Genomic DNA, 21,019 nt, shown 5'->3' with positions numbered 1-21,019 from the left:
TCTCCGCCGAATGCTATCTCAGAGGCGGCGTATGAAATGGTATAAATCATAGCGAGCGAACCACAAAGGAGCCATTTATTGTACGTAGCTGCTGTGGAAAAAAAGAATTCATCTAGTGTAACTCTGAAACTGGTTGCCTGATAAGAAAAGATACATTAGTTCGCCGCTAGGTCCCTTCTCTGCTTCCTCTGTTCCAGACGAGCTCCATTTCCTCTTCCTCTTAACCTGATTATACATTCCTTCAAATTGACAGGTGCACTTTGCTGAGTCAAGATGGCTCCGAGCCAATCTGCACTCTTATCAAATGTTGAGCTCAAGAGCGGTTCAAAGTTGTACCACACAATAAGTGGCTTTTTATATATCCCCGTCATTACGACACATCCCACTCGGCTGTACTCGGTGTCTCCTCGCTGTGTCTATTTTTGTGAGTCTGGCGAGTGTGTCTGCGCTGGAAAACTAATAAGCGTGGTGGCCCGCTTTATAGATGGAAATGGCCTAATGGAATTGCCCTCTAGGGCATTTGCTATTCAAGTCCGTCTAGTACGGTTGGCAAGCTAAGCGGAGGGATAAGGAATTTTTAGACATGGACTTCTAGTGACAATTAAATTCGCATAATGTGAGTGTGCAAAAATGCGGGCGACGGTAAATTAGTCAGTTGATTGATCAATCGTTTATTTATTCATTTAGCATTATTTTGTTAGCGTTCGGAAACACCATATGTTGACATTAACGTGAAGAACCGACGCTCGCTGCAGTAAATCAATATGTCAACATTCTATTCTGGTCTAATAAGAAGGCCGGGATGCTAATCAGGCTAACAAGATAATGCCGATCTAATGAGCGGCTTTGGGACCGCAAAACTAGCCTATTAAAAAGAAAAACTACGTTGCTGTAATTCGGTGGTATTTTTTGGCTTAGTGTCTGAAAGCAGACCGAGAGCCTGCTGGGCTGATGCGTCAAATCCAGCCAGTCCAATTACATTAACAAGAACACAACTCGCAATGCTTGTCACACACCCAAACATGGCAGCGGCAGTTTTTGTGAGCCTTCAGAAACACGGAAAAGTCTCTCGCACCAGAAAATGTTGAATCTAAAAGGTTCCCAAACAAAAGCCAGAAGACTGGAAGTCTGTTTTCAGTCAAATGTCCATGTGGACTTGATTGACGCTGGCACCGTGTCAGCTCGCAAGAACATGCCGTAAAAATGCTGCCCCCTCACGATGACTCGGCTGCGTGGACGTTGATTACTTTTTCGAGGATAGAATTCCTGAGACGTAGACGAGAGTGACATCTACCTTATCTTATTAACAATACGATGCAGTTTGGCAGATAATGAACCATCTTTCAAAATCACTCCCAGTTGATGTTGATTGCAAACATCAAAAAGAGAGAACTACAAGTTGAGTAATTAAAATAAAAACAACCTTAAGCTTAATGCTAACACATAATGGAAAATGCCATTCACATGCTAAGCATTAGCATCTACTGTTATAACCTTTTAAGCTATAGATCAGGGGTCACCAAACTACGGCCCGCGGGCCGGATACGGCCCACGGGACCGTTTAATCCGGCCCGCCAACCCTGAACAAATTGTATTAAACTTTTTTTTTTTTGCTCATTTTGCCTGCAATGACTGCGTTTGCCCAGTAGATGGGGAAGCGCTCGCCTGCGCATTTACTACCGGAAGCCGTGTCAGAAAGCTCGGTGCACACTCACAAGTGCGTGTACGGACATGGCGCACTCGCGCTCTATTTGTATCAGTCCCGAATTTAGAGCGTGGGCTGTGACGACAGCATTCTTGTAATTTGCGCACTGAGCTTTCAGATGCAGTTTTGCGCTAAAGCCACCCACAAACCTTCCCCTGGAATCCTTCCATTAAAATGAGTGGCCCGAAGAAAAGAAGTGAGTGCCGAATGTTAAAAAAGAGTGGCCAATTTGGCTCGACGTACGCGACGTGACGTTCAGCCACATGAACGTCAACATCTACCCGTCAAAGATCGAGGTAAACGGACCAACACCTCGAATCTCGCCTAAGAATTGCCACAACAAATTTTACTCCAGACTATGACGCACTATCAAACTTTAACAAAAAAGACAGCGGTGTCTACAAGCCTACTGGAACCTACAAAATGATTATAAGGGAGGAACACAAGAACTTTAAGAGACTGCTCATATGTGTCAGAGAGGTTCTGCTCTGACAACTGAGCTGAACTTTTATCTGTTAAGATTGTGCATGGCACAACAGAAAGTTAATGTTCCATGGTTTTTTTTCTATGAAGAATCCAGAGAGAGTTATTTAGTTATTATTTATTTCCAGTTTTTTCTGTGAAGAACTCAGAGAGGGTTATTTAGTTATTATTTATTTCATTAATAGTGTTATTATTTGTTTCCTGACTTTTTTTCTGTATAGAACCTGGAAAGGGTTATTAAATAACCGTTATTTGGTTATGTGTGGCTTTCTGGAAAACAATAAATTTTTTAAGCTCCCCTACGATCGTCACACTTTTTCTGTTACAAACTGACACCGGCCCGCCATCAGAGAAGGGAAAGGTTATGTGGCCCTCACAGGAAAAAGTTTGGGGACCCCTGCTATAGATATTTGAAAATTTTACGTAAGACATATTTGTATTTTAGAAAAAGAAATGCTAAAATTATGATTCCACAAGGGAAAAAATATTTTTCACATTTTTTCCAACATCTTGCATCAAATATCGTAATACATGTAGGCTACTTCACTTTCCTGGCACGGCCAAGATGGACTGTATGAGCCCCAAATATTTTCAGATTTCCTTCTCTTCTTTTATCCTAATCTTATTTTATCCCCTTCGAGCCTGCACTGCCCTTCCTTTATTCCTTCATTTCTCTCTTTGTATTTGAAAGTATCACATTCCACGCTTTCCGCTGAACTTCGTACGGTGTTCGTATTTGTCGATGTCGGCGTGCGGCCGGGCCGCAATGTGGCTTGTTTAGATGGACGCATTCCCGTCCGGTTGATTTGATAAGGGAAGGGAAATTGTGGAAAACACGAGTTTTCCCATTGTCGGGATGAGAAGACACACGTCGGGCAATGTTGACATTCGAATAAAGCGAAAAGTCGACACTTTTAAGAGCGATCGTAAAAGCGGCCCAAAAGCCTTTCATATTAACGCCACATTAACACAGTAATGGATATAACACTCGATGCAGATTTTTCACCTTCCATCATGGGACCCCCCCCCCCCCCGAGGACTATCATCCATCTCCCTGCCACCCCATCCCATTTATCTCTGTCCAATTCTTCTCATCCCTCGTTCATCGAGTGTCACATTCCACTGTGTGCAACTTCCAGATGTATTCCTTCGACTGGAGGACAAAACATGCGACCCTCTACAAAACCCACGCATGACATCATCACCATCCAAGCCCACCCCTATAACTTTTGTATCCCCCGGAGAAATCACCCTTTTATAACAATCGCTGCTAAATATGCTGATGTCGACAGTTTGAACGTACACAGAGGAGTTGCAATCATTGAGCTGAGGTGGGGGGGGGCGGAGTTAAACTTTGTTTGTGTATGTAACTAAAAATACACAGAGATGTACACACCCAAAAGGTCACACGTTGACCTTCCTGCCAGAATCAATAAGCAAGACGCACGAAGACTCGCAGCAAGCGGAGTGGCTAAACTCGCACTTCTTACATCAGCGCAAGTTTGTTTGGAAGCTCACGTCATCGAAGCTGCGTCATGACAACATACGACAGACGCAATAATGAGGTCTCGTTGCAAATAGCAGGCGTTCAGCCAACATTAGGAGTGCGCTACTATCATTAAAAAGTCACCAAAGGATCCTGATTTTAGTCAATAAAGTTTCATTTCAGCCTTTTTGTTGGGAAATGGACTGAAGTGAAAACAGATGGGCTTCTCTCTAATTAGTAAAATAATAGTGACAAAAAAACAAATGAGTCGACATCAATAACAATAAGAAAAAAATAATATTGGAAAATTATGATTGATATACGCTGTTGTAAAATGCATCATATAAATAAAGTTGTATTGTCCAAACGAATGATGACGTGACGCCATCATGACAAAAAAAAAGTAGCTAGTGAGGTACTTAACAACCTCACTAACCTACTCTCCTTTTTCCCATACAGCTTTTTTGTTTCTCTCCTCCTGTCAGGAAGGTTAATGCGAACACGTCCCCCCCCCGGGCAGACGCGGCCCCCGCCATGATACAACTTTGATGGATGGCTCTGGCCTGCTGTTGGCCTGGGAGAAATGGAGGGAGTGTGGGGGGGGTGGCTAGAAGGTTGGACAGACCTGGCACATGGATGAAAGAGCTCAGGTAGTGCTTCAAATATTGTTTTTCAGCAAACACTCCTAAATAGCGGGTAGGCATCAAATGTCAAACTTAATTGCTAACCAAAACAGCAGCAGAGCAGATTAAGTCTCTACCTGACTCCTACCTCATCTCTTACGCTGGAGATGGAGACTTTTTATTCGACCAACATTTGTATTCCGGCATGACAGCAAGCTCACCAGCAATCTATTGCTAACCAAAATAGCAGCACTTAGCGAAAAAAAAAAACCCGATTGTGATCTTACGACGGAATATTGAACAGCAACTAGCGGCGACCCAAATCGTCCGACTCTAACATTTCCACACGCGTGTGTGCTCCGCCCTGTCTGCCTCAGTTCTTGACGTTTTGCCACATTTTTCAGACACTAAATTAAAAGAGAGAAAAGGGCGCGGCCCTAACATTAACACCGGAACCAAGTGTAAAGATTTAATGACCTCCCATCGCGCCGTGCTTTACGAGCCCCTCAACCATCAGTTAACTCCAGAGTGTCCGACATAAAAGGTCCAGATTGGAACCTCAGCATGATCCTGCCTGTGTGTGGGGTGACCTTCCAGTGAAGGTTAAACCCTTTGGAAGCTCGCAGAACGTGACGTCGCACCTTCATGGATGTTTTGCTTGTCTGAAGCTTACTTTGAGGGGGTATCGCTTTCCTGAGCCAAGTAAGCGCGCCGACGCTCGTGCGTTGTTGTTGAACGGATTAGCGGTGAAGGTCTAGCGAGAGTCCGTGTTTGCTTTTGGGCTCAGAGGCCACTTAGATGAAGATTAGGTTCTTCAAGCAAACACTTCACGGGGATAATAACAGGGATCAATGGCGGCAAGCTGTCAGTCAGGAGTCATCGATTGGTTCTCGTGAACCAACCTGAATGTATTGATTATTACCATATTTATCATTTTTATATTATAAGCCACATTATCATTCATTCTAATATGTTTGATTGCACTCTTTTAAATGTTGAAAATATTTTTATTTAGTAATCTTACCATTAATCTACTGTGGTGTAAGAGTTTTTCAAGCGAATCGGAGCATTTTTCCGACAAGTGTCTGATGATTTGTTGCAGTTGCAGTTGAAGTGAAACCACAAACATCTAGTTTCAGTTCCCTCACATCGGAGGGTTGCGATCAAGGCCCGCCTATTGTATAATGTCAGCTCTATATGTTGCCAAATGGTGTTGCGTTCATTTTTTAAAACAATAATAAGCAATGGCGCACAAATATAGATATATTTTAAATAATAGTGACGTATCGTGTAAATATTTCGATAGACATTTAGAGCGGCTACAAAACCTCTAGAAATGACCACTAAACTGCCTGCCGAGACACTACAAAGTCACTTTTGCGCGCTTCCAGCTAGTAATGGCGGCCATTAACCGGGTTGTAATATTGACTAACTATCAGCCGATGATGTGAAGCGCCGGCTTGGTGTCACGTGACTAAACATCGATAGTTTAAAAGAGCAACGACGAGTGTGGTAATGAATGATTAAAAGTGTTTGTGCAATCCAGAAACGGCTTGGTGAGGTGAGATGGTTTGCAAGCATCCTGTGAAAAGTCACACCTGCTTGTTGTCGAGGTAGAAACAATTCGAGCGAGAGGTGTCGAGACACCGTTTTCATGATTTTGAACTGATTACAAAAAACTGGTTGTGCTTGAGAATAGCGGTTAGTCTTACTGGCTAGCGATGATGTCATAATAATTCATAATTCTAAAAATTGCTTTTAATTTAGATTGGTTCCTGCTTGAATTATGAATGTATTGAGGAAGGTTCTGGACATGTGTGAATTCTATTTAATGAAACCAAGACTGTGGATTGTAGGATAAACAAGGACTTCTTAGCCATGTTGCTAGCTTAGCTCTGGTGTTATATTTTGCACTCAGAATAATTGTAATAATAATCTAGGGGTACTTTATCTATGTGAAAATAGCAAGAAAGATGCATGTATCGAAATTTTGGAGGTGGGGGTCACTACCCCCTGGCCACCACATAACTCCGCCACTGACGGCCTCCATGAACCAACTTGATTGCATCGTTTCCGATTTGAAAATAACACATTGCGGTGATTTGAGATTCAATGAATTAATAAAAAGCATCATTGGCTCTATTGTGGTTGCAAGCATGTTACAAGTTTTTGCTTTGCGACTCTGCTCTAGCACGAGCTGATTGAAGCCAGATGCCCCCTTCCCTTTATTCCCAGCCAAACTGAAACCACCTGTAACCCCCTCCATCTCCGTTAGGAATTTGCAGAGATTAAATGCTTGCCACTACAATAACTTCGAAGGCGGGGAACCCGGGGCGGGGGTGGAGCGGCGCTCCGGTGTAGCGCAGCATGGGATAGCTTGTTGCTTCTTACGCAGGTGAGGTCACAGCGGAGCACGCCAACGGCATTAAGCACAACCAGTCATACGAGAGCAATCAGCGTGAAGGTGCACAGACGGCACCGAGGTCACAGATTGGAGGAATTACGAGGGAGGGGGGGGAACTGGGGGGAAGAAATGTTTTGCCGCATAAGCTTCTGCACAGAACAGCCTTTTTTTTTTTTTTTTACCGCGCCATCACAATTAGCATCACAAGTTGGTGTCATGTGCACAAGTGAAGCAATTCGACATTGAAGTGATGTCATCGTCCTCATAGTGTAGGTTGACATCCAACATACTTCATTAAGCTTGACCCACATGGACACACATGAATGAAAAATGCATCTTGTTATGGTTCTCATTTAACTGGAAAAGAGGCTTGAGTGGGACAACGCGGTGGCGTAGTGGTTAGCATGCTTGTCTCCAAGTTCGGGCTTCGAATGTCAGCCAATGCCCTTCCTGTGATGACTTTCCATCTTCTGGTTTTGTTCTGAAATAAGTCGTTCTTCTTTCAAATTGACACCATCTCAAACCTGGCAAGTGCACTCCCATCTAGTGGTCGAAAGTGGAATTACACACCAATATACAGGAAAAATAGAGTTTTTAAGTGTTACTCCCTCCCCCCAAAAAAGAAATCTAGCAGGATCTGATGGACTTTCTGCACACTAAACGAGAAACATGCTCTATAGGGTTGAAATCTGGCCAATGATTTGATCAAAGAAGAATGATGTCAGAGGAATGAATTAAACCATTTTATAGACAATCTCAGCCACTCCCCTGTACGTATAAAAATAAGCATTCACACTCCTACCAATGGATGATTTAAGAGTCTTTCAAGAGCCTAAGTTTTTGGAAGGTGGCAATTAGCCAGAGCAGCCAAAAGGATTCCACGCAAGCAAAAGCGAGAACATGAAAACTCCTCGTAGAAAGTTGAGATTCCAACCCCGATCCTCAAAACATTGCTAATTTTACGAGTGAGTCAGAAATCGTGACGTCACAGTAGCGTTCTCACAGCAACGGCAAAGTTTTTTTTTTCTTTTTTTTTTTCCAGTCGAGTGTAAACACTGCACTGTTATGTGCACTGCGTAACCACGTTTGATACAAATTGTCCGGATCAACTCGTCATGTTTGGGTTTGGATCTGTGAATCTTGATCGCACTTGTGTTTCCACTGTGGGTAGAAGAACTGACTCAATGAACCTTAAGTGTTTCAAGTTGCCAACAAACAGCCAAACACAAAAATGGGAACACGCGCAAGCAGCTGGAGTCGGCGGGAAACTAATGCCAAGATGCTCAGACTGAATTGCCAAGCCAACCCATCTCCAGCTTTCGATGTCACTCAATAGGCCCCGCCCCTTAAAGGCAGACACCCACTTGAATAGACTGAAACTACCTATTTACTTTACATTTTATCTTTTTTTTTTTTTACAAGACAGTTATGTTCCTTTTTTTGTTTTAGAATTTTGCTTTTCAAATGAATAAATTTAATTAAGGACATTTTATAGAAGAGTCGAACCAAGGCTCATTCAGATTCAGATATTTGGCAGAATAAAAAGTGCTAGTGCTAATTAAACGTCTAGCTAACGAGCTGGCAAAGTGTCTACGAGTGATTCAAATGGCACAAATCAGCTATTTAAATCCACGTGAAACAAAAGCTGTGACTTGATTGTATACTTTTTATCATCATTATTATACTATATTATAAATAATTATATTATATATATAATTTTCTTCTTAATAATAACCTTCACCTCAATGAAACGATTGAGCCCTCCTCATATATTTTTATGGGAAACAATAACAGATCATGCGCTCTAAATGAGACGACACAAAATATATCGTTACACTATGGATGACAACATGGATACTTTTAGACGTCACGAATATGCGGTTTAATGACTTCAGAGCTGTTGGAAAAGGATGCCTGGTAGCAATTATTTGATTAAGTGCCGTAATAATGAACTCACCAGTGAGTGCAGCTGTCGCGACAGGGCAACTTGAAGTCCCCGGCATATCGGCGCTGTCAAAAAAAAAAAAAGGACCGTTAGCTATTGTTCTGCTGAGTTTCCTGACATGGGCTGACTTATTGACCCCGACGCACACAGCCCCCGTCCTCCCCGAAAAGATTGAAAAGTGTGATGAGATCTAGTCCATAGCGTGTCTGCTTGTGCTGTGAAGGTCTGAGCACTGCGGCAGCATGAGGAGGAAGAAGAGGAGGAGGAGGAAGGAGGAGGGATGTTCTCTCATGAGCGGGACCCTACTCAAGGGGCTTGCTCTGCCGTCGGAGCATGGGAAATTTTTGCTTGTGCCAGGAAGTGAACATTTACACCATATAGTCTGTCTGTTGAAGTGACCGCTGAGCCTTAAGTGCATTTGCTTCAATAGCGTTACAATAACATACATATGTGTGTGTATGTTTTTGGCATCTAAATGTACACAGTGGAACCTCCAAGTATTTTCTTCATAGGAAATCATGGAAACAGAATTTCTCCTGCACAAAGACTTTTTTTTTAAACAATGGCATATGTGCCAATGATCCCATAATAACGGCCCACTTGTTCCAATTTGTAAAACATCTTCAACTCCAAAGCTCACCAATTTTCAGTCCATGTGTTATTACAATTATCTTGAGGCACGGCTATCAATTCTGAGACGCAGTTACCCGCCGAAATTGCCGACGTAACCAAAGAAAGTTGGGGCATAGCACTTTTAAAATATTATTTTTTGACCTTCCATTTCAAGATTACAGATGATAATTTGATCCAAAATGGCTGCTTGGGTAAAAGTATCAAGTGGAAGTTCGCTAAAGTAAAGTAAATATTTGGGATTGGCCTAAAATGGACAAAAAAAAAAAAAAGAAGAGTTTTACAACTACTGTAAACTGCAGGGATATTTGTTGTATTCTTTGCAGAGGATAAAAAATACATGCATGTGACTCCTTCCTCCATTAAGATTTTCTTTTGTATTTTGCATGACAACAATGTGTGCTTACGCAAGGCTTTCCTGTCTTCAGCTCTTGCAGATATATCTCACACTTCCTCACCACACTTCTACCCCCTGATGTACTTTACACGCAACTCGAGTGGTGTCCCCCCCCCCCCCCCGTGGAAAACAACAATCATGTTGCGTTTCCTCCTATTCTAATGCACCCTGCTCCATCTGCAGACAGGAAGAAGCATCAGGAGTGGACATGAAAATGAGTCCTCATCTAATTGAAGCAAAACAGATTCTTAGACTATCCAGAAAACAGAATCAGCGCCGCACCGGCGTTCCTGCTTTCTAACAAAGACGAAACTCCCTTTCAGAGCAGATTTGGTTTTATCCAGTCTGTTTTACTCGCTGGTTGCGGCCCGACGACTCGAGGGACATCTATCTTCGCGGCAGGAATTTGCAATGTACACAAAATACTTCTGCCGTGTTTACGTCAATGACGGCAAAGTCGCTTTATAAGGCGCGGGTGATCGCACGGAGGGCTAAAAATGGTATGAGTTGGGAAAGTCAAATGCAAACTGAAGACAGTGAGGTCAAGAGGATGAACAAGAGGCGTATTAGAAACTGATGGTAGGCCGTGATGAGATTTGGATTTTATTTTTATTTATTAATTATATTATATTATATTATATTATAAAAATTGCTTTACTTTTTTTTTTAACCAAACAATTCATGATTTTCTTTTTGCACTTTATTCCCCAAAGACTTTATAGTCGTAAAAATTGTCATCAAGAACTCTATTCGCTGGAGACAGCAGCTGACGGCTACCTAAGAGCGTGTTAGCGTTAATACGACAGAACTCATCGCCTGGTTTAAAGACCACCAACATTGTAAGCGGATACCGCTTTCTCATGGTCAAGTTAGTGGCCTGACTTAGCGATGATGCCACTGGAGGCGAACAAGCGAGTCCTGTGTCGAGTGGACGTGAAAGAAAGCAGATCCCTCTACGCCGATGCGTTTAACGCCGACGTTAGGCAGATGAAGATAAGCACGAGGAAAGGAACATAGCTGCACTTCACCCTTGGTAACCTTTCCTTTTGATCACCGCTCATTCCAAACCACTGCGCTCATTTATTTGCGTGGATGCTTCGCTTGTGTATTATTGATTAAACAGCGCGGTGCAAACAGATGCGACGAGTCTGCAGATTTGATCTGAGCGTCATCCTGGATGTAAAAAAAGAAAATGCAGCTTTTCAATAAATAACAGCGGTTCACTGGCGGAGTTAGAGGGAGGGCCATGGGGGCAGTAGCCCCCCCCTTGAAATATGTTTGGACCTCCCAGGTGCTTACCGTTTTTTTCCGTGTATAGTGCGCCCCCATGTATAGTACGCACCCCTAAAAATGGCATGCTGATGCTGGAAAAAAGCTTGTACCCATGTATAATACGCACCCAATTTTTATGAATTTTTTAAAAAAAAAAATTTAATTTTTTTTTTTTTTTTTTTTTAAGTCCCAATGATCGTCACACACGCAGGGAGGCAATGGGTCCCATTTTTATAGTCTTTGGTATAGTCTTAACTAGGCTGGATGTAATTTTTTTTGTTGGCGTTGATTTCTCCGACTGCCCGTAAACGCACCACCGCGCTCCGTGCGCATGGAGCGTGTTTGAAGTGAACAGCAGAGAAGAAAGGAACAAGGCAAAGTGTTGTGAAATAAAATATTACCTGTAAAACGGATTTAGGTAGAGAACTGAACTCTCGCTCTTTATATAGCTGACGTGTCTTGCTCATCCGTTCTGCGCATCTGTAATGGCGGCCTCCGTATGATATCCGGTTTGCGTGGGTGCGAGAGCGAGAGAGAGCGAGAGAGAGAGCGCGCGAGAGAACGCTCAACCGTAGCGCGCCGCCGACCGCCCAACTGCACCGGGCTGGTCGATTATTGTGACAGAGCCGTCGCTGAAATTTAGAAGATATTTTTAAAGTCCTGATGTACTTTCTAAAATTTAAGTGGACCTCAGTGCGCACTGCGCAGGGAGCTTAATTTGGTGCGGTCGCGCAACCGCAGCGCGCCGGGCGCTCACTGTCGCATTGCTTAAAGAGCGCCTTTGTGTTTTAGGATGAACAGCAGAGACCAAAGGAACAAGGCAAAGTGTTGTGAAATAAAATATTACCTGTAATACGCATTTTGTTATTTGCTGATTGAAACTGCTAATTAAACTGTGAATTGAAACTAATAGGAAGAAAACTCTCGCTCTTTATATAGCTGACGTGTCTTGCGCATCCGTTCTGTGCATTTTATTTCACAACACTTTGCCTTTCTTCTCTGCTGTTCACTTCAAACACGCTCCATGCGACCGCAATGCTCTCGTATCAGACGCTTGCTCGATCACCTGCTCGTTTGCTGTCCCGTGCGCGCACGAAGCGCGGTGGTGCGTTTACGGGCAGTCGGAGAAATCAACGCCAACAAAAAAAATTACATCCAGCCTAGTTAAGACCATACCAAAGACTATAAAAATGGGACCCATTGCCTCCCTGCGTGTGTGACGATCATTGGGACTTAAAAAAAAAAAAAAAAATTAAAAAAAAAAAATTTTTTTTTTTTTTTTTTTTGTACCCATGTATAATGCGCACCCCGGATTTTAGGACAATAAATTAGTAAAATTTTGCGCACTATACACGGAAAAAAACGGTAGGTATTTTCTGATTTTTCCTGGAATTTATTTTAACATTTTCCCCCATCCCTCGTTGGGTACAAATAATGAATCTTTATCATCATTTTTTGAGGTTTTTAATTTTATATTTCAATGGCAAATTTCAATGCTACATTGTTACTAACCGAATCATGTAGCAATAGATCCGAAAATTCAAATCCAATCTTGATTTCCAGATTCTAGTTTAGAGGCAGGCGGGTAAAAAAATGACCATCCAGCTTCAAAGTTGAACTCTAATCCCCCCCCCCCCCCCCCCGAGGGCCGCTAACAACAACTGTTCAAACATCTGGGCATCAATTAACGGGCTCAATTTACTATTTGTGAGCGGCTGACAGGACGGCTAGCTTCACTTGACTTTATTGAATGACGGGGCAGCGTCGGGTCGCGACCCCTTTGACTCTGTCAACACTGACTTAGGACTTTAGTTACATCCTGGATGCTGACAAATAAGGCAACTCCCTGTCGCTTTCCTTAGAGCTACTGAATCATTTGTTTGTAGTCTGTAGAGACGAGCGTATCTCCTTTTGTTTGATCGCGGATGTGATGGATCATCGGGCATTGTTGCTTTCCAGCTCCCCTGGCAGTTCTCAAGTGCCATTTTGTAAGATGACGGAAAGCAGTCGCAATTTACAGTGGTGCATTGATTTCAAAATTGATTTGTAACCATCAATCGCATCTATCGAATACATTTTTAATATTGCATTTAACTCAAATCTGTTCCTGGTGTAATTACGCCGATTTTTTTCCCCCGCATAAATATAAAAATTGTTATCGATTCATTCTCAGTTCCCTTAGGTGTTCCTGACTTTACAATCCATCATAAAAAAATGGGGTGAATGAGCAATAAAGGAAGTGAGTTCACACCGGACCGCTCCCTTATCCTCGAGTCACCCGATTACGCTCTCGACGAGCCGAACAATGGCCGCGATGTGACGAGGCGGAATCAACTGTTTATGTGCCACCAAACATAACAACGGTAAGTTTCATGACCTTTTTTTTCTTGAAAGCAACACCATCACAGGAAGGATTCCAATCTCACTGTGACATAAATCATAATACAGCAGTAATATTAAATCAATCAATAAATAATGTTAATTAAAGGCCAAATCAAATCTGAGATTGTGTTTATAAAAACATGTTCAAATAAACTCCTCGCCTAATCCGCTGTTGAGTAAATAAACACCCACGGACATTTCTCCAGTTTCGGTTAATAGTATCTAAAAAAAAAAAGTGTTTGCGCAAATAAAAGTCCTCGCCCTTAATAAAAAAAATTGAGAAAATAAATCCTTAAACGCCCTCAGACATTACTCCAGTTTCACTAAACAGAAACATACCAGTAATAGATATTTTTAAAAAATGACACAAACACACACACACACACACACACACACACGAGTATGGCGACAAGCATATGGCCGCAAACACAGTTGTCTCGGCTCTCCACGCGTGACAACACATTCTTGGCGTGTCGAGCCGCCACCCTTACTACAAGAGCTCATATTCCCCAACATCTCACGCAGTGACATCTGGCGTAGGCGTGTTCTTTACGACAAGATGCTCCGTGTAGAGGAACATGCGCGCAGTAATATCCCCCTAAAAGCCGACCTCCGGACCCTCAAAGCTCTTTTTATCGAGTCGTTTTATTAACAGCGCAGCGTGATTTATTAAGTGAGGTTAAAGATCAGTTGGAGTGTAACCATCAAGAGACGCTGGAGACAAGACATTTAGCAATTGACATTTCAAACCTCCCACTGTATTTAGGAATAACGACAATATGGGTCCGAATGACCCAGGGCGTTTTTAATCGCCCAAAAGTGTCAAAAATGAAACTCTATTAGTGTCTGTTTGATTACAAATCTAAGAAATCGACCGTCTTCACCAGGAACTCGTTAAGGTCACGCTAACATCGATCGCTACGTGGGGATACCAAGCTAATGTCGAACAGGTTGAGTTTGGGCACCTTTGACGGGTCTCAAGGGGTCTATGTTAAATCGAGAAGGCACCGAATGAAAGGGAGGGGGGTGGGGTCACATGACCTCAGGCACTGGCGGCTTGTGTTTGTGTTCTGGAGCCCTCGAGCGCTCCCCTTTGGTAAGCAGATGGCGGATAAGATCAAAAAGGTCTACACGCCCGCCTCATCGAGTTCGCTTTAACCGGCTATCGGATCACATGTTCGAGAAGTTTGAGCATCCCTCCGTGCCTGCTCAACTCCTCATCTGCTCAGGATTAAAGCATTTCCACAAATAAAACATGACCTCCTTCTTCTCCATCAGGAAGGAAAACGGTGTAGTAACTGGGGAGTAAGAAAAAAAACACATCTGTGAAGAAATTATTTCCACACCACTACTGACTCACTTTCCCCTTAAAAAAAATGTATGTCAGTAAAATTTTGAAACGTTCAGCTAGCGTCACCCTAACAAGTCCAGCTGTCATTCGATTTGTCAACTTGCCGCCTTCACTTTCCCCCCTCGTGCTATCGGGTCTGTGCACCTGCGAATATTAAACACGGCAACACGTGTGTGCCTTACATGTATGTCGTGATCCAGCACGCAGGACCAGCCGAGGGGTCCCATTGTTCAAGACTTCCTGCCGAATCCTACGAGGGAGAACAGAGGAAAGGGAGGATCATGGCACAAAAAACTTTTTTTTCTTTAAAGTAAAACACTCAAGTGATCCGACAAGTGGGACAAATCTCGCAAAAATAGGCCGGGAATTATATTTGAATAACTCAACAAATGGGACAATCATTTCATTCAGTCCACAATCCATTGAGTGCTATCCGTGAACTTGCTACATGACGTTCAATGCTTGTATTGTCTCGACTGCGAGGCGTAAAATGACTTCTTTCAGTCGGAGGTTCATTGTGGTGTTTATTATTCGTGTCGCCTTCAATGGCAGCGAAAGGCAAAGCACTTCCCTTAATTGTGGAGCAGCTGTCGTTCCAGACGGTGTTTGGTCTGTGAAGAATGTTCGGCCTGAACTCGAATGTCGTAAAAAGGTCGTGCAAAATCGGAGTAAGACTTAACACGAAACCATTGATGGTTTCCCGTATTTACTCCGTACGGGGTCCTTAAATGCACCGTGAGTTTGGTCACACAGCTTTCCCAAATCATCCATGGAGAAAACCTTTATTCTGCCACTGCGACAGGCTTCTTGTCTAGTCTCGCTGTGGAAAATCAGTGGCGCTGTTTGGACCCAACATATGACTCTGCTTCATCTCAACGATGGCTTTTTGAATAACGTCCACCATTAAACATAATTACGTCCCCTCTCTCCAGCGCCACACACTATTTTGAGCTATTTAGAGATTCTCTAATTCACTTACAGCTGGGGGGAAACTGTAAGCAAAGCTCTCTCGTTCTTGCTCCTTGGAGTGTTGTCTTAAAAGAGCAATCGTGTGTGTGTGTGTGTGTCTTACATAGAAAGGGGGCACCAGGGGTCAAGCCTTTTGCCCACTCCTGAGACAGGAAATGGCTCCAATATGGGCGGCCTCCGTGAAAACTCCAGGGAGCCATTGCAGGCTCCTCGTCCACACCAGATCTGCATCGCCATCAGAGGGAGCGTAGATGACCTAAGTGAAAAGTACAGATGTTTTACTCGGCCCATTTGAAACCATAGACGTCCTGCTGGGCTTCACTGGGATATCACATTTAATTCAAAGTGACAGAAAGAATTTAGGATGAGTGTCCTATTTTTAACTATTATCTAATTATCCATTTAGTTGGGATTGAAAATGTATTTAGAGAAAAAAAATTAGATTGGTAAAGAAGTACAAATGTAAAGCAATAGGGACCGAGTTGTTTTTTTTTGGTGGACAAATATGCCGTTTTCCACCAAAATAAATAAATAATCGGTTAGACTCCAAATTGGAGCACTGCCAATGAATGATGAAGAATGACACCTAATTATTTTATAGACAACGCAAGTCGCGGTGAGTCAGAAAAGCTAAAAAAAAATATGAAGAAACGACATAAACAAAAAACAGAATTTCCTACCAGTTCTTGCGGAAGTAGCTTCGACGAACAGCGGAACGAATCCCTTTTCAAAGACTGCCACCTTGTGCTCAACAATGGTTATTACACGCTCCGTGTTTGTTTGCCAGATTTTTTTTTCTCCATCATTGTGTTTAAATCATTAAGAAAATCACAAAATGTAGACATTTTCAGACAATTAAAAGAAGATAACCTTGGAAAATAACCACAAATCAAATCGCAATCGTAATGACACCTATCTTTACTTCTTAGCATTTCTGACGTTCCTGAAGGCAACATTGATGCGTTCAGGTTCCGTCATGGTAGCATTCAACAACGTCACTCCCCGCCCTCTCCACCATGTTGGCTGGATCAGGAAGTGGTAAGCCGAAGAAGAAGCTCGAATCTGAAGTCTGAGTACCAACGTTACCAACACCGACCGTCTTCATTCGCCCCCCCACACGGATTCCACCACTTGTCCTATTCGGCGTACATGCTGGGCGGCCTCCCGCTCGCTCGAGGCATCCACTTTTCTCCGGATCGGACCGTTTCACAGCGCCAGACATGTCCTCTCTGACGCAGAGAAACTCGGGCCTCGTCCAGCGGCGAACCGAGGCCACACGTAGCGCCGCCGCCGACAAGGAGAGGGAGCCCGACGCGGATGAGGAGGACGCGCGCCGCGGCGAGGAGGACGAGGACGACAAGGGGGACTCGAAGGAGACCCGACTCACGCTCATGGAGGAGGTCCTGCTCCTGGGCCTCAAGGACCGAGAGGTGAGTTGCTTGTTTTTCATCAAATCCGTCAACTATTTTTTTTTAGTTAGCTTCGCGAGCTAACGGGACGTTAGCAAATGTCAACAAAGCTAACTTTAGCATTATCTTCGTTGTTAGCATTATCTTCGTTGTTTTTTCTCTCTCCTAACGACAGCTAGTACCATCAACCGTGACAACAGGGCCTCAAAACTTCACATTGTGTTTTCTATCTAAATTAGCTTTGAATTATCTTACGTTGATACTTTAAATACAACTTGCGACTGGTTACGTGACTTTCTCTCCTTAATCAACACGTCAGCAAGGAGACCAGTTTGTTTGTTTTCGGTGTTTTTTTTTTTGTTTTTTTCCTTCCGGCCTCTTCCTTGCCTTTCGCCTCTTCCAAATCCCAACGAACGCTTCTTCAGGGCTACACGTCCTTCTGGAACGACTGCATTTCGTCCGGCCTCCGAGGCTGCATGCTCGTCGAGTTGGCCCTCCGGGGGAGGCTCCAGCTGGAGGCCTGCGGCATGAGGAGGAAAAGTCTGCTCTCCAGAAAGGTGCGGGTTTATGACCAACTGTTTCATGCAATTTTAACATAACAAAGGCTCCAGCCAAACGATCTGGACTCCAAATGATCATTTTGACTCCTCTGGCATTTGAAGTTTAATCTTCTTTACCAGTGTTTTAAAGGTTAGTCTGCAGAGACACTACTATGTTGCTATTTTCAAGTTTCTGCCATATCGGCCAATCTGCCATGTTCTGTCACGCCTGAGAGTCTCTGTGTGGCCGTGAGACATTGACGTACAAAGGCCAAGTTGTTCCTGCTCAGCCAGGATAGGAGCAACCTTGTACAAATATGCTAGTCACCCTTTTTTTTTTTTTTTAATTTCTGTTTGCTAAGGTGATCTGCAAGTCTGATGCTCCGACCGGAGACGTGCTTCTGGATGAGGCCTTGAAGCACATTAAGGAGACGCAGCCTCCCGAGACGGTGCAGAGCTGGGTAGAGCTACTGAGCGGTGAGGCGGAGGATGAAAAAAAGAATTAGCCCAAAATGTTACTTTTGTTGACTTTTTTGTTTTATCTCATGGTCTTCTCAGGAGAGACCTGGAGTCCCTTTAAGCTGCACTACCAGCTGCGTAACGTCCGGGAACGACTGGCCAAAAACCTGGTTGAGAAAGGCGTCCTCACCACGGAGAAACAGAACTTCCTGCTTTTCGATATGACTACCCATCCGCTTACTAACAGCACCATCAAACAGGTGCAAAACCAAACGAAACGTCAAATCAAACAGCCTTCTAAATGTCTTTTTCTTGTGGTCAGCGGCTGGTGAAGAAGGTCCAGGACTCTGTTCTGGAGAAGTGGGTGAACGACCCTCACCGCATGGACAAGCGCTTGCTGTCTCTGATCCTGCTGGCGCACTCGTCGGACGTCCTGGAGAACGCCTTCGCGCCGCTGCACGACGAGCAGTACGACCTGGGCATGAAGAGAGTGCACACGCTCTTGGAGCTGGAGCCCGAGAAGGAGAGCGCCAAGCCTGGCGCCAATGAACTCATGTGGGCCGTGGTGGCCGCCTTCACCAAATGAAGAGGAAAAACACAGTTTTGTTTTTTTCTTTGCTTATCCGTTCTATTTTTTTTTTCTTTCTTCTCAAAGCGAGCGATGCAGTCGGACCCTGAATTATTACTGAAGGACTTCAAACGAGACTCTAAAGAGACAATCCAATTCAGGTCGGCGGGGGTTGGGAGGGGGGGGAGCCATTTTGTGCGGTCAATGTTGATGTTTGTATCCCAGTGCAATCTTCATTGGTGGTGGGCTTCACCTGATTTAATTGGGAACGGAACGGACACTACACACGATACACACAGAGGGAGAAAATGGCCGCTGTTGCCATGGTGACTATGAAGGAAGCGTCATCTTCCTGCTCCCGTGCGGAACATTCAGCCAAACACGAGGCGCATGACTTCGGAAAGCCGTTCGAACATTTTGTCAACGTCCTTGATAGCGAGCTTAAGGTCAATGTACTCGTTTGGTTCTTCGTCCTAGTACAAGTAGGGGCGCTACTTGTGTCCTGAATTGATTCGTGCGAGCACATTGACCTTTGACCTCCAATTAATGCTCTTACTGGCTTTCCATTGAAGACCTTTTTCCACGCTTCCTGACACACGTTTATAATTGGATTCTATTTTCTTTCTCCCGGCATCTTGACGAGATACACAATCGGGTGTCCGGTGTCCACATCTGCTTGTTCTTCTAGTAGTTTGCCATTCATCAAGTGTTTTTTTTTTTTTTGCACAGCTTTGTAGCTTGCCGAAAAAATATGGGGAGGGGTTCAACCCACTCCGTGATATGGAAAAGTAAAATATTTTATATGCAGCTACAGATGACAAGTGAGTCATTCCACAAAGCGGCAAAAGGTCAAGCAGACCCAGTGTTTTAAAAAAAAAATGGATCATTTACCGTCTTTATGATAACATTTGTACTTTTATTTTGTACTTGGTCAATTTTTTTTTTTTTTTTTTTACATAATCAACCGTAATCTCTAGACACAGGCCCAATCAAGTTAAGATCAACATAAGGGACCTCATCGTTTTGTTTTTGTTATGGTGCAAGGCAGACAACAAAAAAGGATTTTCATCTGTTTGGTGGCATTTAGGTTCTTCCATTCCCGCACAGCAACACCCAAAGGTGAAAGAAGGCAGGAAGGGCTGTTTGCATGCAACAGGCAGATGTAGCTCCAGAAGAAGACAGCGTCGTCCTCTGTGTAATAATTCTAATGATTATTAGTCGTTTTATGTGTACGAGCTTACGGAATTGTACAAAAAAGGGATCTCTCCTTTCCTCTGTATGCTTTTGTATTACCACATAAAAATAAAGTAAAGGATTCTTTAAGTGCCTGAATTTAGCTCATCTTGCTCTGGTGCTTTCTTTGATAAGAAATACTTGCAAAAAAAAAAAAAAAACCACCCAGTGTGCCAACTAGTAGTTTTCTTTAGAGTTATACAGCTGCACAACATACAACCCCAAATGTTGGTTTTATTTTTTGCATATTGTGAATATATTGGATGATCATTTGTGGATTATTTCATGTTCCTCTGTGGTGATCTGGATGGAAAATCCTCTCACCAGGTGAAGACTGGTCCTCGGATGGCCCATTCCTGCTTTGGCCAATCACGTTTCGCCGCTGAGCCTCCCAATCAGGCTTCTCGCATCCACAACCTCTGAGGTAGCTCATCCAACAGATTTTTTTTTTCATCATTTTCTCCGTACATCCTCTGCGGAACCCTTGTCACCTCATCAGGTACCACTAGACTTGTCCAGAGGCTTGTGGTCCTTGGTCAGAGCCTTCATGAGGCAGCAGGTCCAGTAGAGTTGGTCACCCATGTGGCGTAGCTCTCGGCCGATGCTGACAGTTGGGGAGGGCGGAAGTTTAGGAGGGCTGCTTGTCAATGCTGGAAGAGATTAGAAAATGATTATGAGTCAAGATTTCATTATAGAGTGGGAAATAAGTCAGGAGGAATTATTAGAAATATATAACCTGAAAAACGTTTGGCCCAAAAATACTAGTATTAAAAGTGTTCAAGAGTCAAGTCACCTGCTTAAATTGTTATTCATGAAATGAACATTTCAAATAAAGTAAAACTAATACTAAAACCATGATAATATTTGTACATTAAATAATGTCAACTTTATGTACTCCAGGAATTACCTCATTAATGAGTAAGAGTAAATAATATTTACCTTGTCCTGACATATTTGTCTACGTGTCTCCGTCAAAGGTAACAAGAGCAATAAATCCCACTTCAGCGAGTTTCAAAGGTCAAAGGTAACAAGAGCAATAAATCCCACTTCAGCGAGTTTCAAAGTCAACACACGGCTAATACCGAACGTAAATGACAAACTATAGCCTGCGAGTTTATATAGCTGTGATGACGTCAGAACAAGGAAGCGGAATTTCCACATCAT

At 43.3% G+C, this 21,019-nt stretch overlaps 2 protein-coding genes across 4 annotated transcripts in view; one reads left to right on the top strand and one right to left on the bottom strand.

The window, feature by feature from the left end:
* Nucleotides 1-16,481, bottom strand: part of itga1 (integrin, alpha 1) — a 32,905-nt gene extending 16,424 nt beyond the window's left edge. The window contains exons 1-4 of one of the 3 annotated variants that reach the window (XM_061294276.1): nt 16,328-16,481; nt 15,751-15,903; nt 14,861-14,928; nt 8,659-8,711 (exon numbers count right to left, since the gene is read on the bottom strand). In XM_061294276.1, the coding sequence (XP_061150260.1) occupies nt 8,659-8,704 (46 nt within the window). In that variant the 5' untranslated portion in view covers nt 8,705-8,711; nt 14,861-14,928; nt 15,751-15,903; nt 16,328-16,481. The other 2 variants (XM_061294277.1, XM_061294278.1) reach the window with 2 other exon arrangements.
* Nucleotides 16,482-16,644: 163 nt separating this feature from the next.
* On the top strand, nt 16,645-19,958 carry LOC133163943 (Golgi phosphoprotein 3-like). Its single transcript, XM_061294279.1, has 5 exons — nt 16,645-17,077; nt 17,482-17,613; nt 17,958-18,072; nt 18,154-18,314; nt 18,377-19,958. Exons 1-5 carry the CDS (start codon nt 16,868-16,870, stop codon nt 18,638-18,640), a joined length of 882 nt encoding a protein of 293 aa, XP_061150263.1. The 5' UTR covers nt 16,645-16,867; the 3' UTR covers nt 18,641-19,958.
* Nucleotides 19,959-21,019: the final 1,061 nt, after the last annotated feature.

This window comes from Syngnathus typhle, linkage group LG12, assembly GCF_033458585.1.
Source record: "Syngnathus typhle isolate RoL2023-S1 ecotype Sweden linkage group LG12, RoL_Styp_1.0, whole genome shotgun sequence".
Lineage (NCBI taxonomy): Eukaryota > Metazoa > Chordata > Actinopteri > Syngnathiformes > Syngnathidae > Syngnathus > Syngnathus typhle.
The sequence above is the reverse complement of the archived record's forward strand: the minus strand, read 5'-3'. Positions and strand labels throughout refer to the sequence as shown.

Excerpts from the sequence above, each read along its gene's own strand:
- LOC133163943 (XM_061294279.1), top strand. The coding sequence starts at position 16,868 with ATGTCCTCTCTGACGCAGAGAAACTCGGGCCTCGTCCAGCGGCGAACC. Across the intron at positions 17,078-17,481 it reads TGGGCCTCAAGGACCGAGAG|GGCTACACGTCCTTCTGGAA; the intron begins GTGAGTTGCTTG and ends ACGCTTCTTCAG. Across the intron at positions 18,073-18,153 it reads CTGGGTAGAGCTACTGAGCG|GAGAGACCTGGAGTCCCTTT; the intron begins GTGAGGCGGAGG and ends TGGTCTTCTCAG.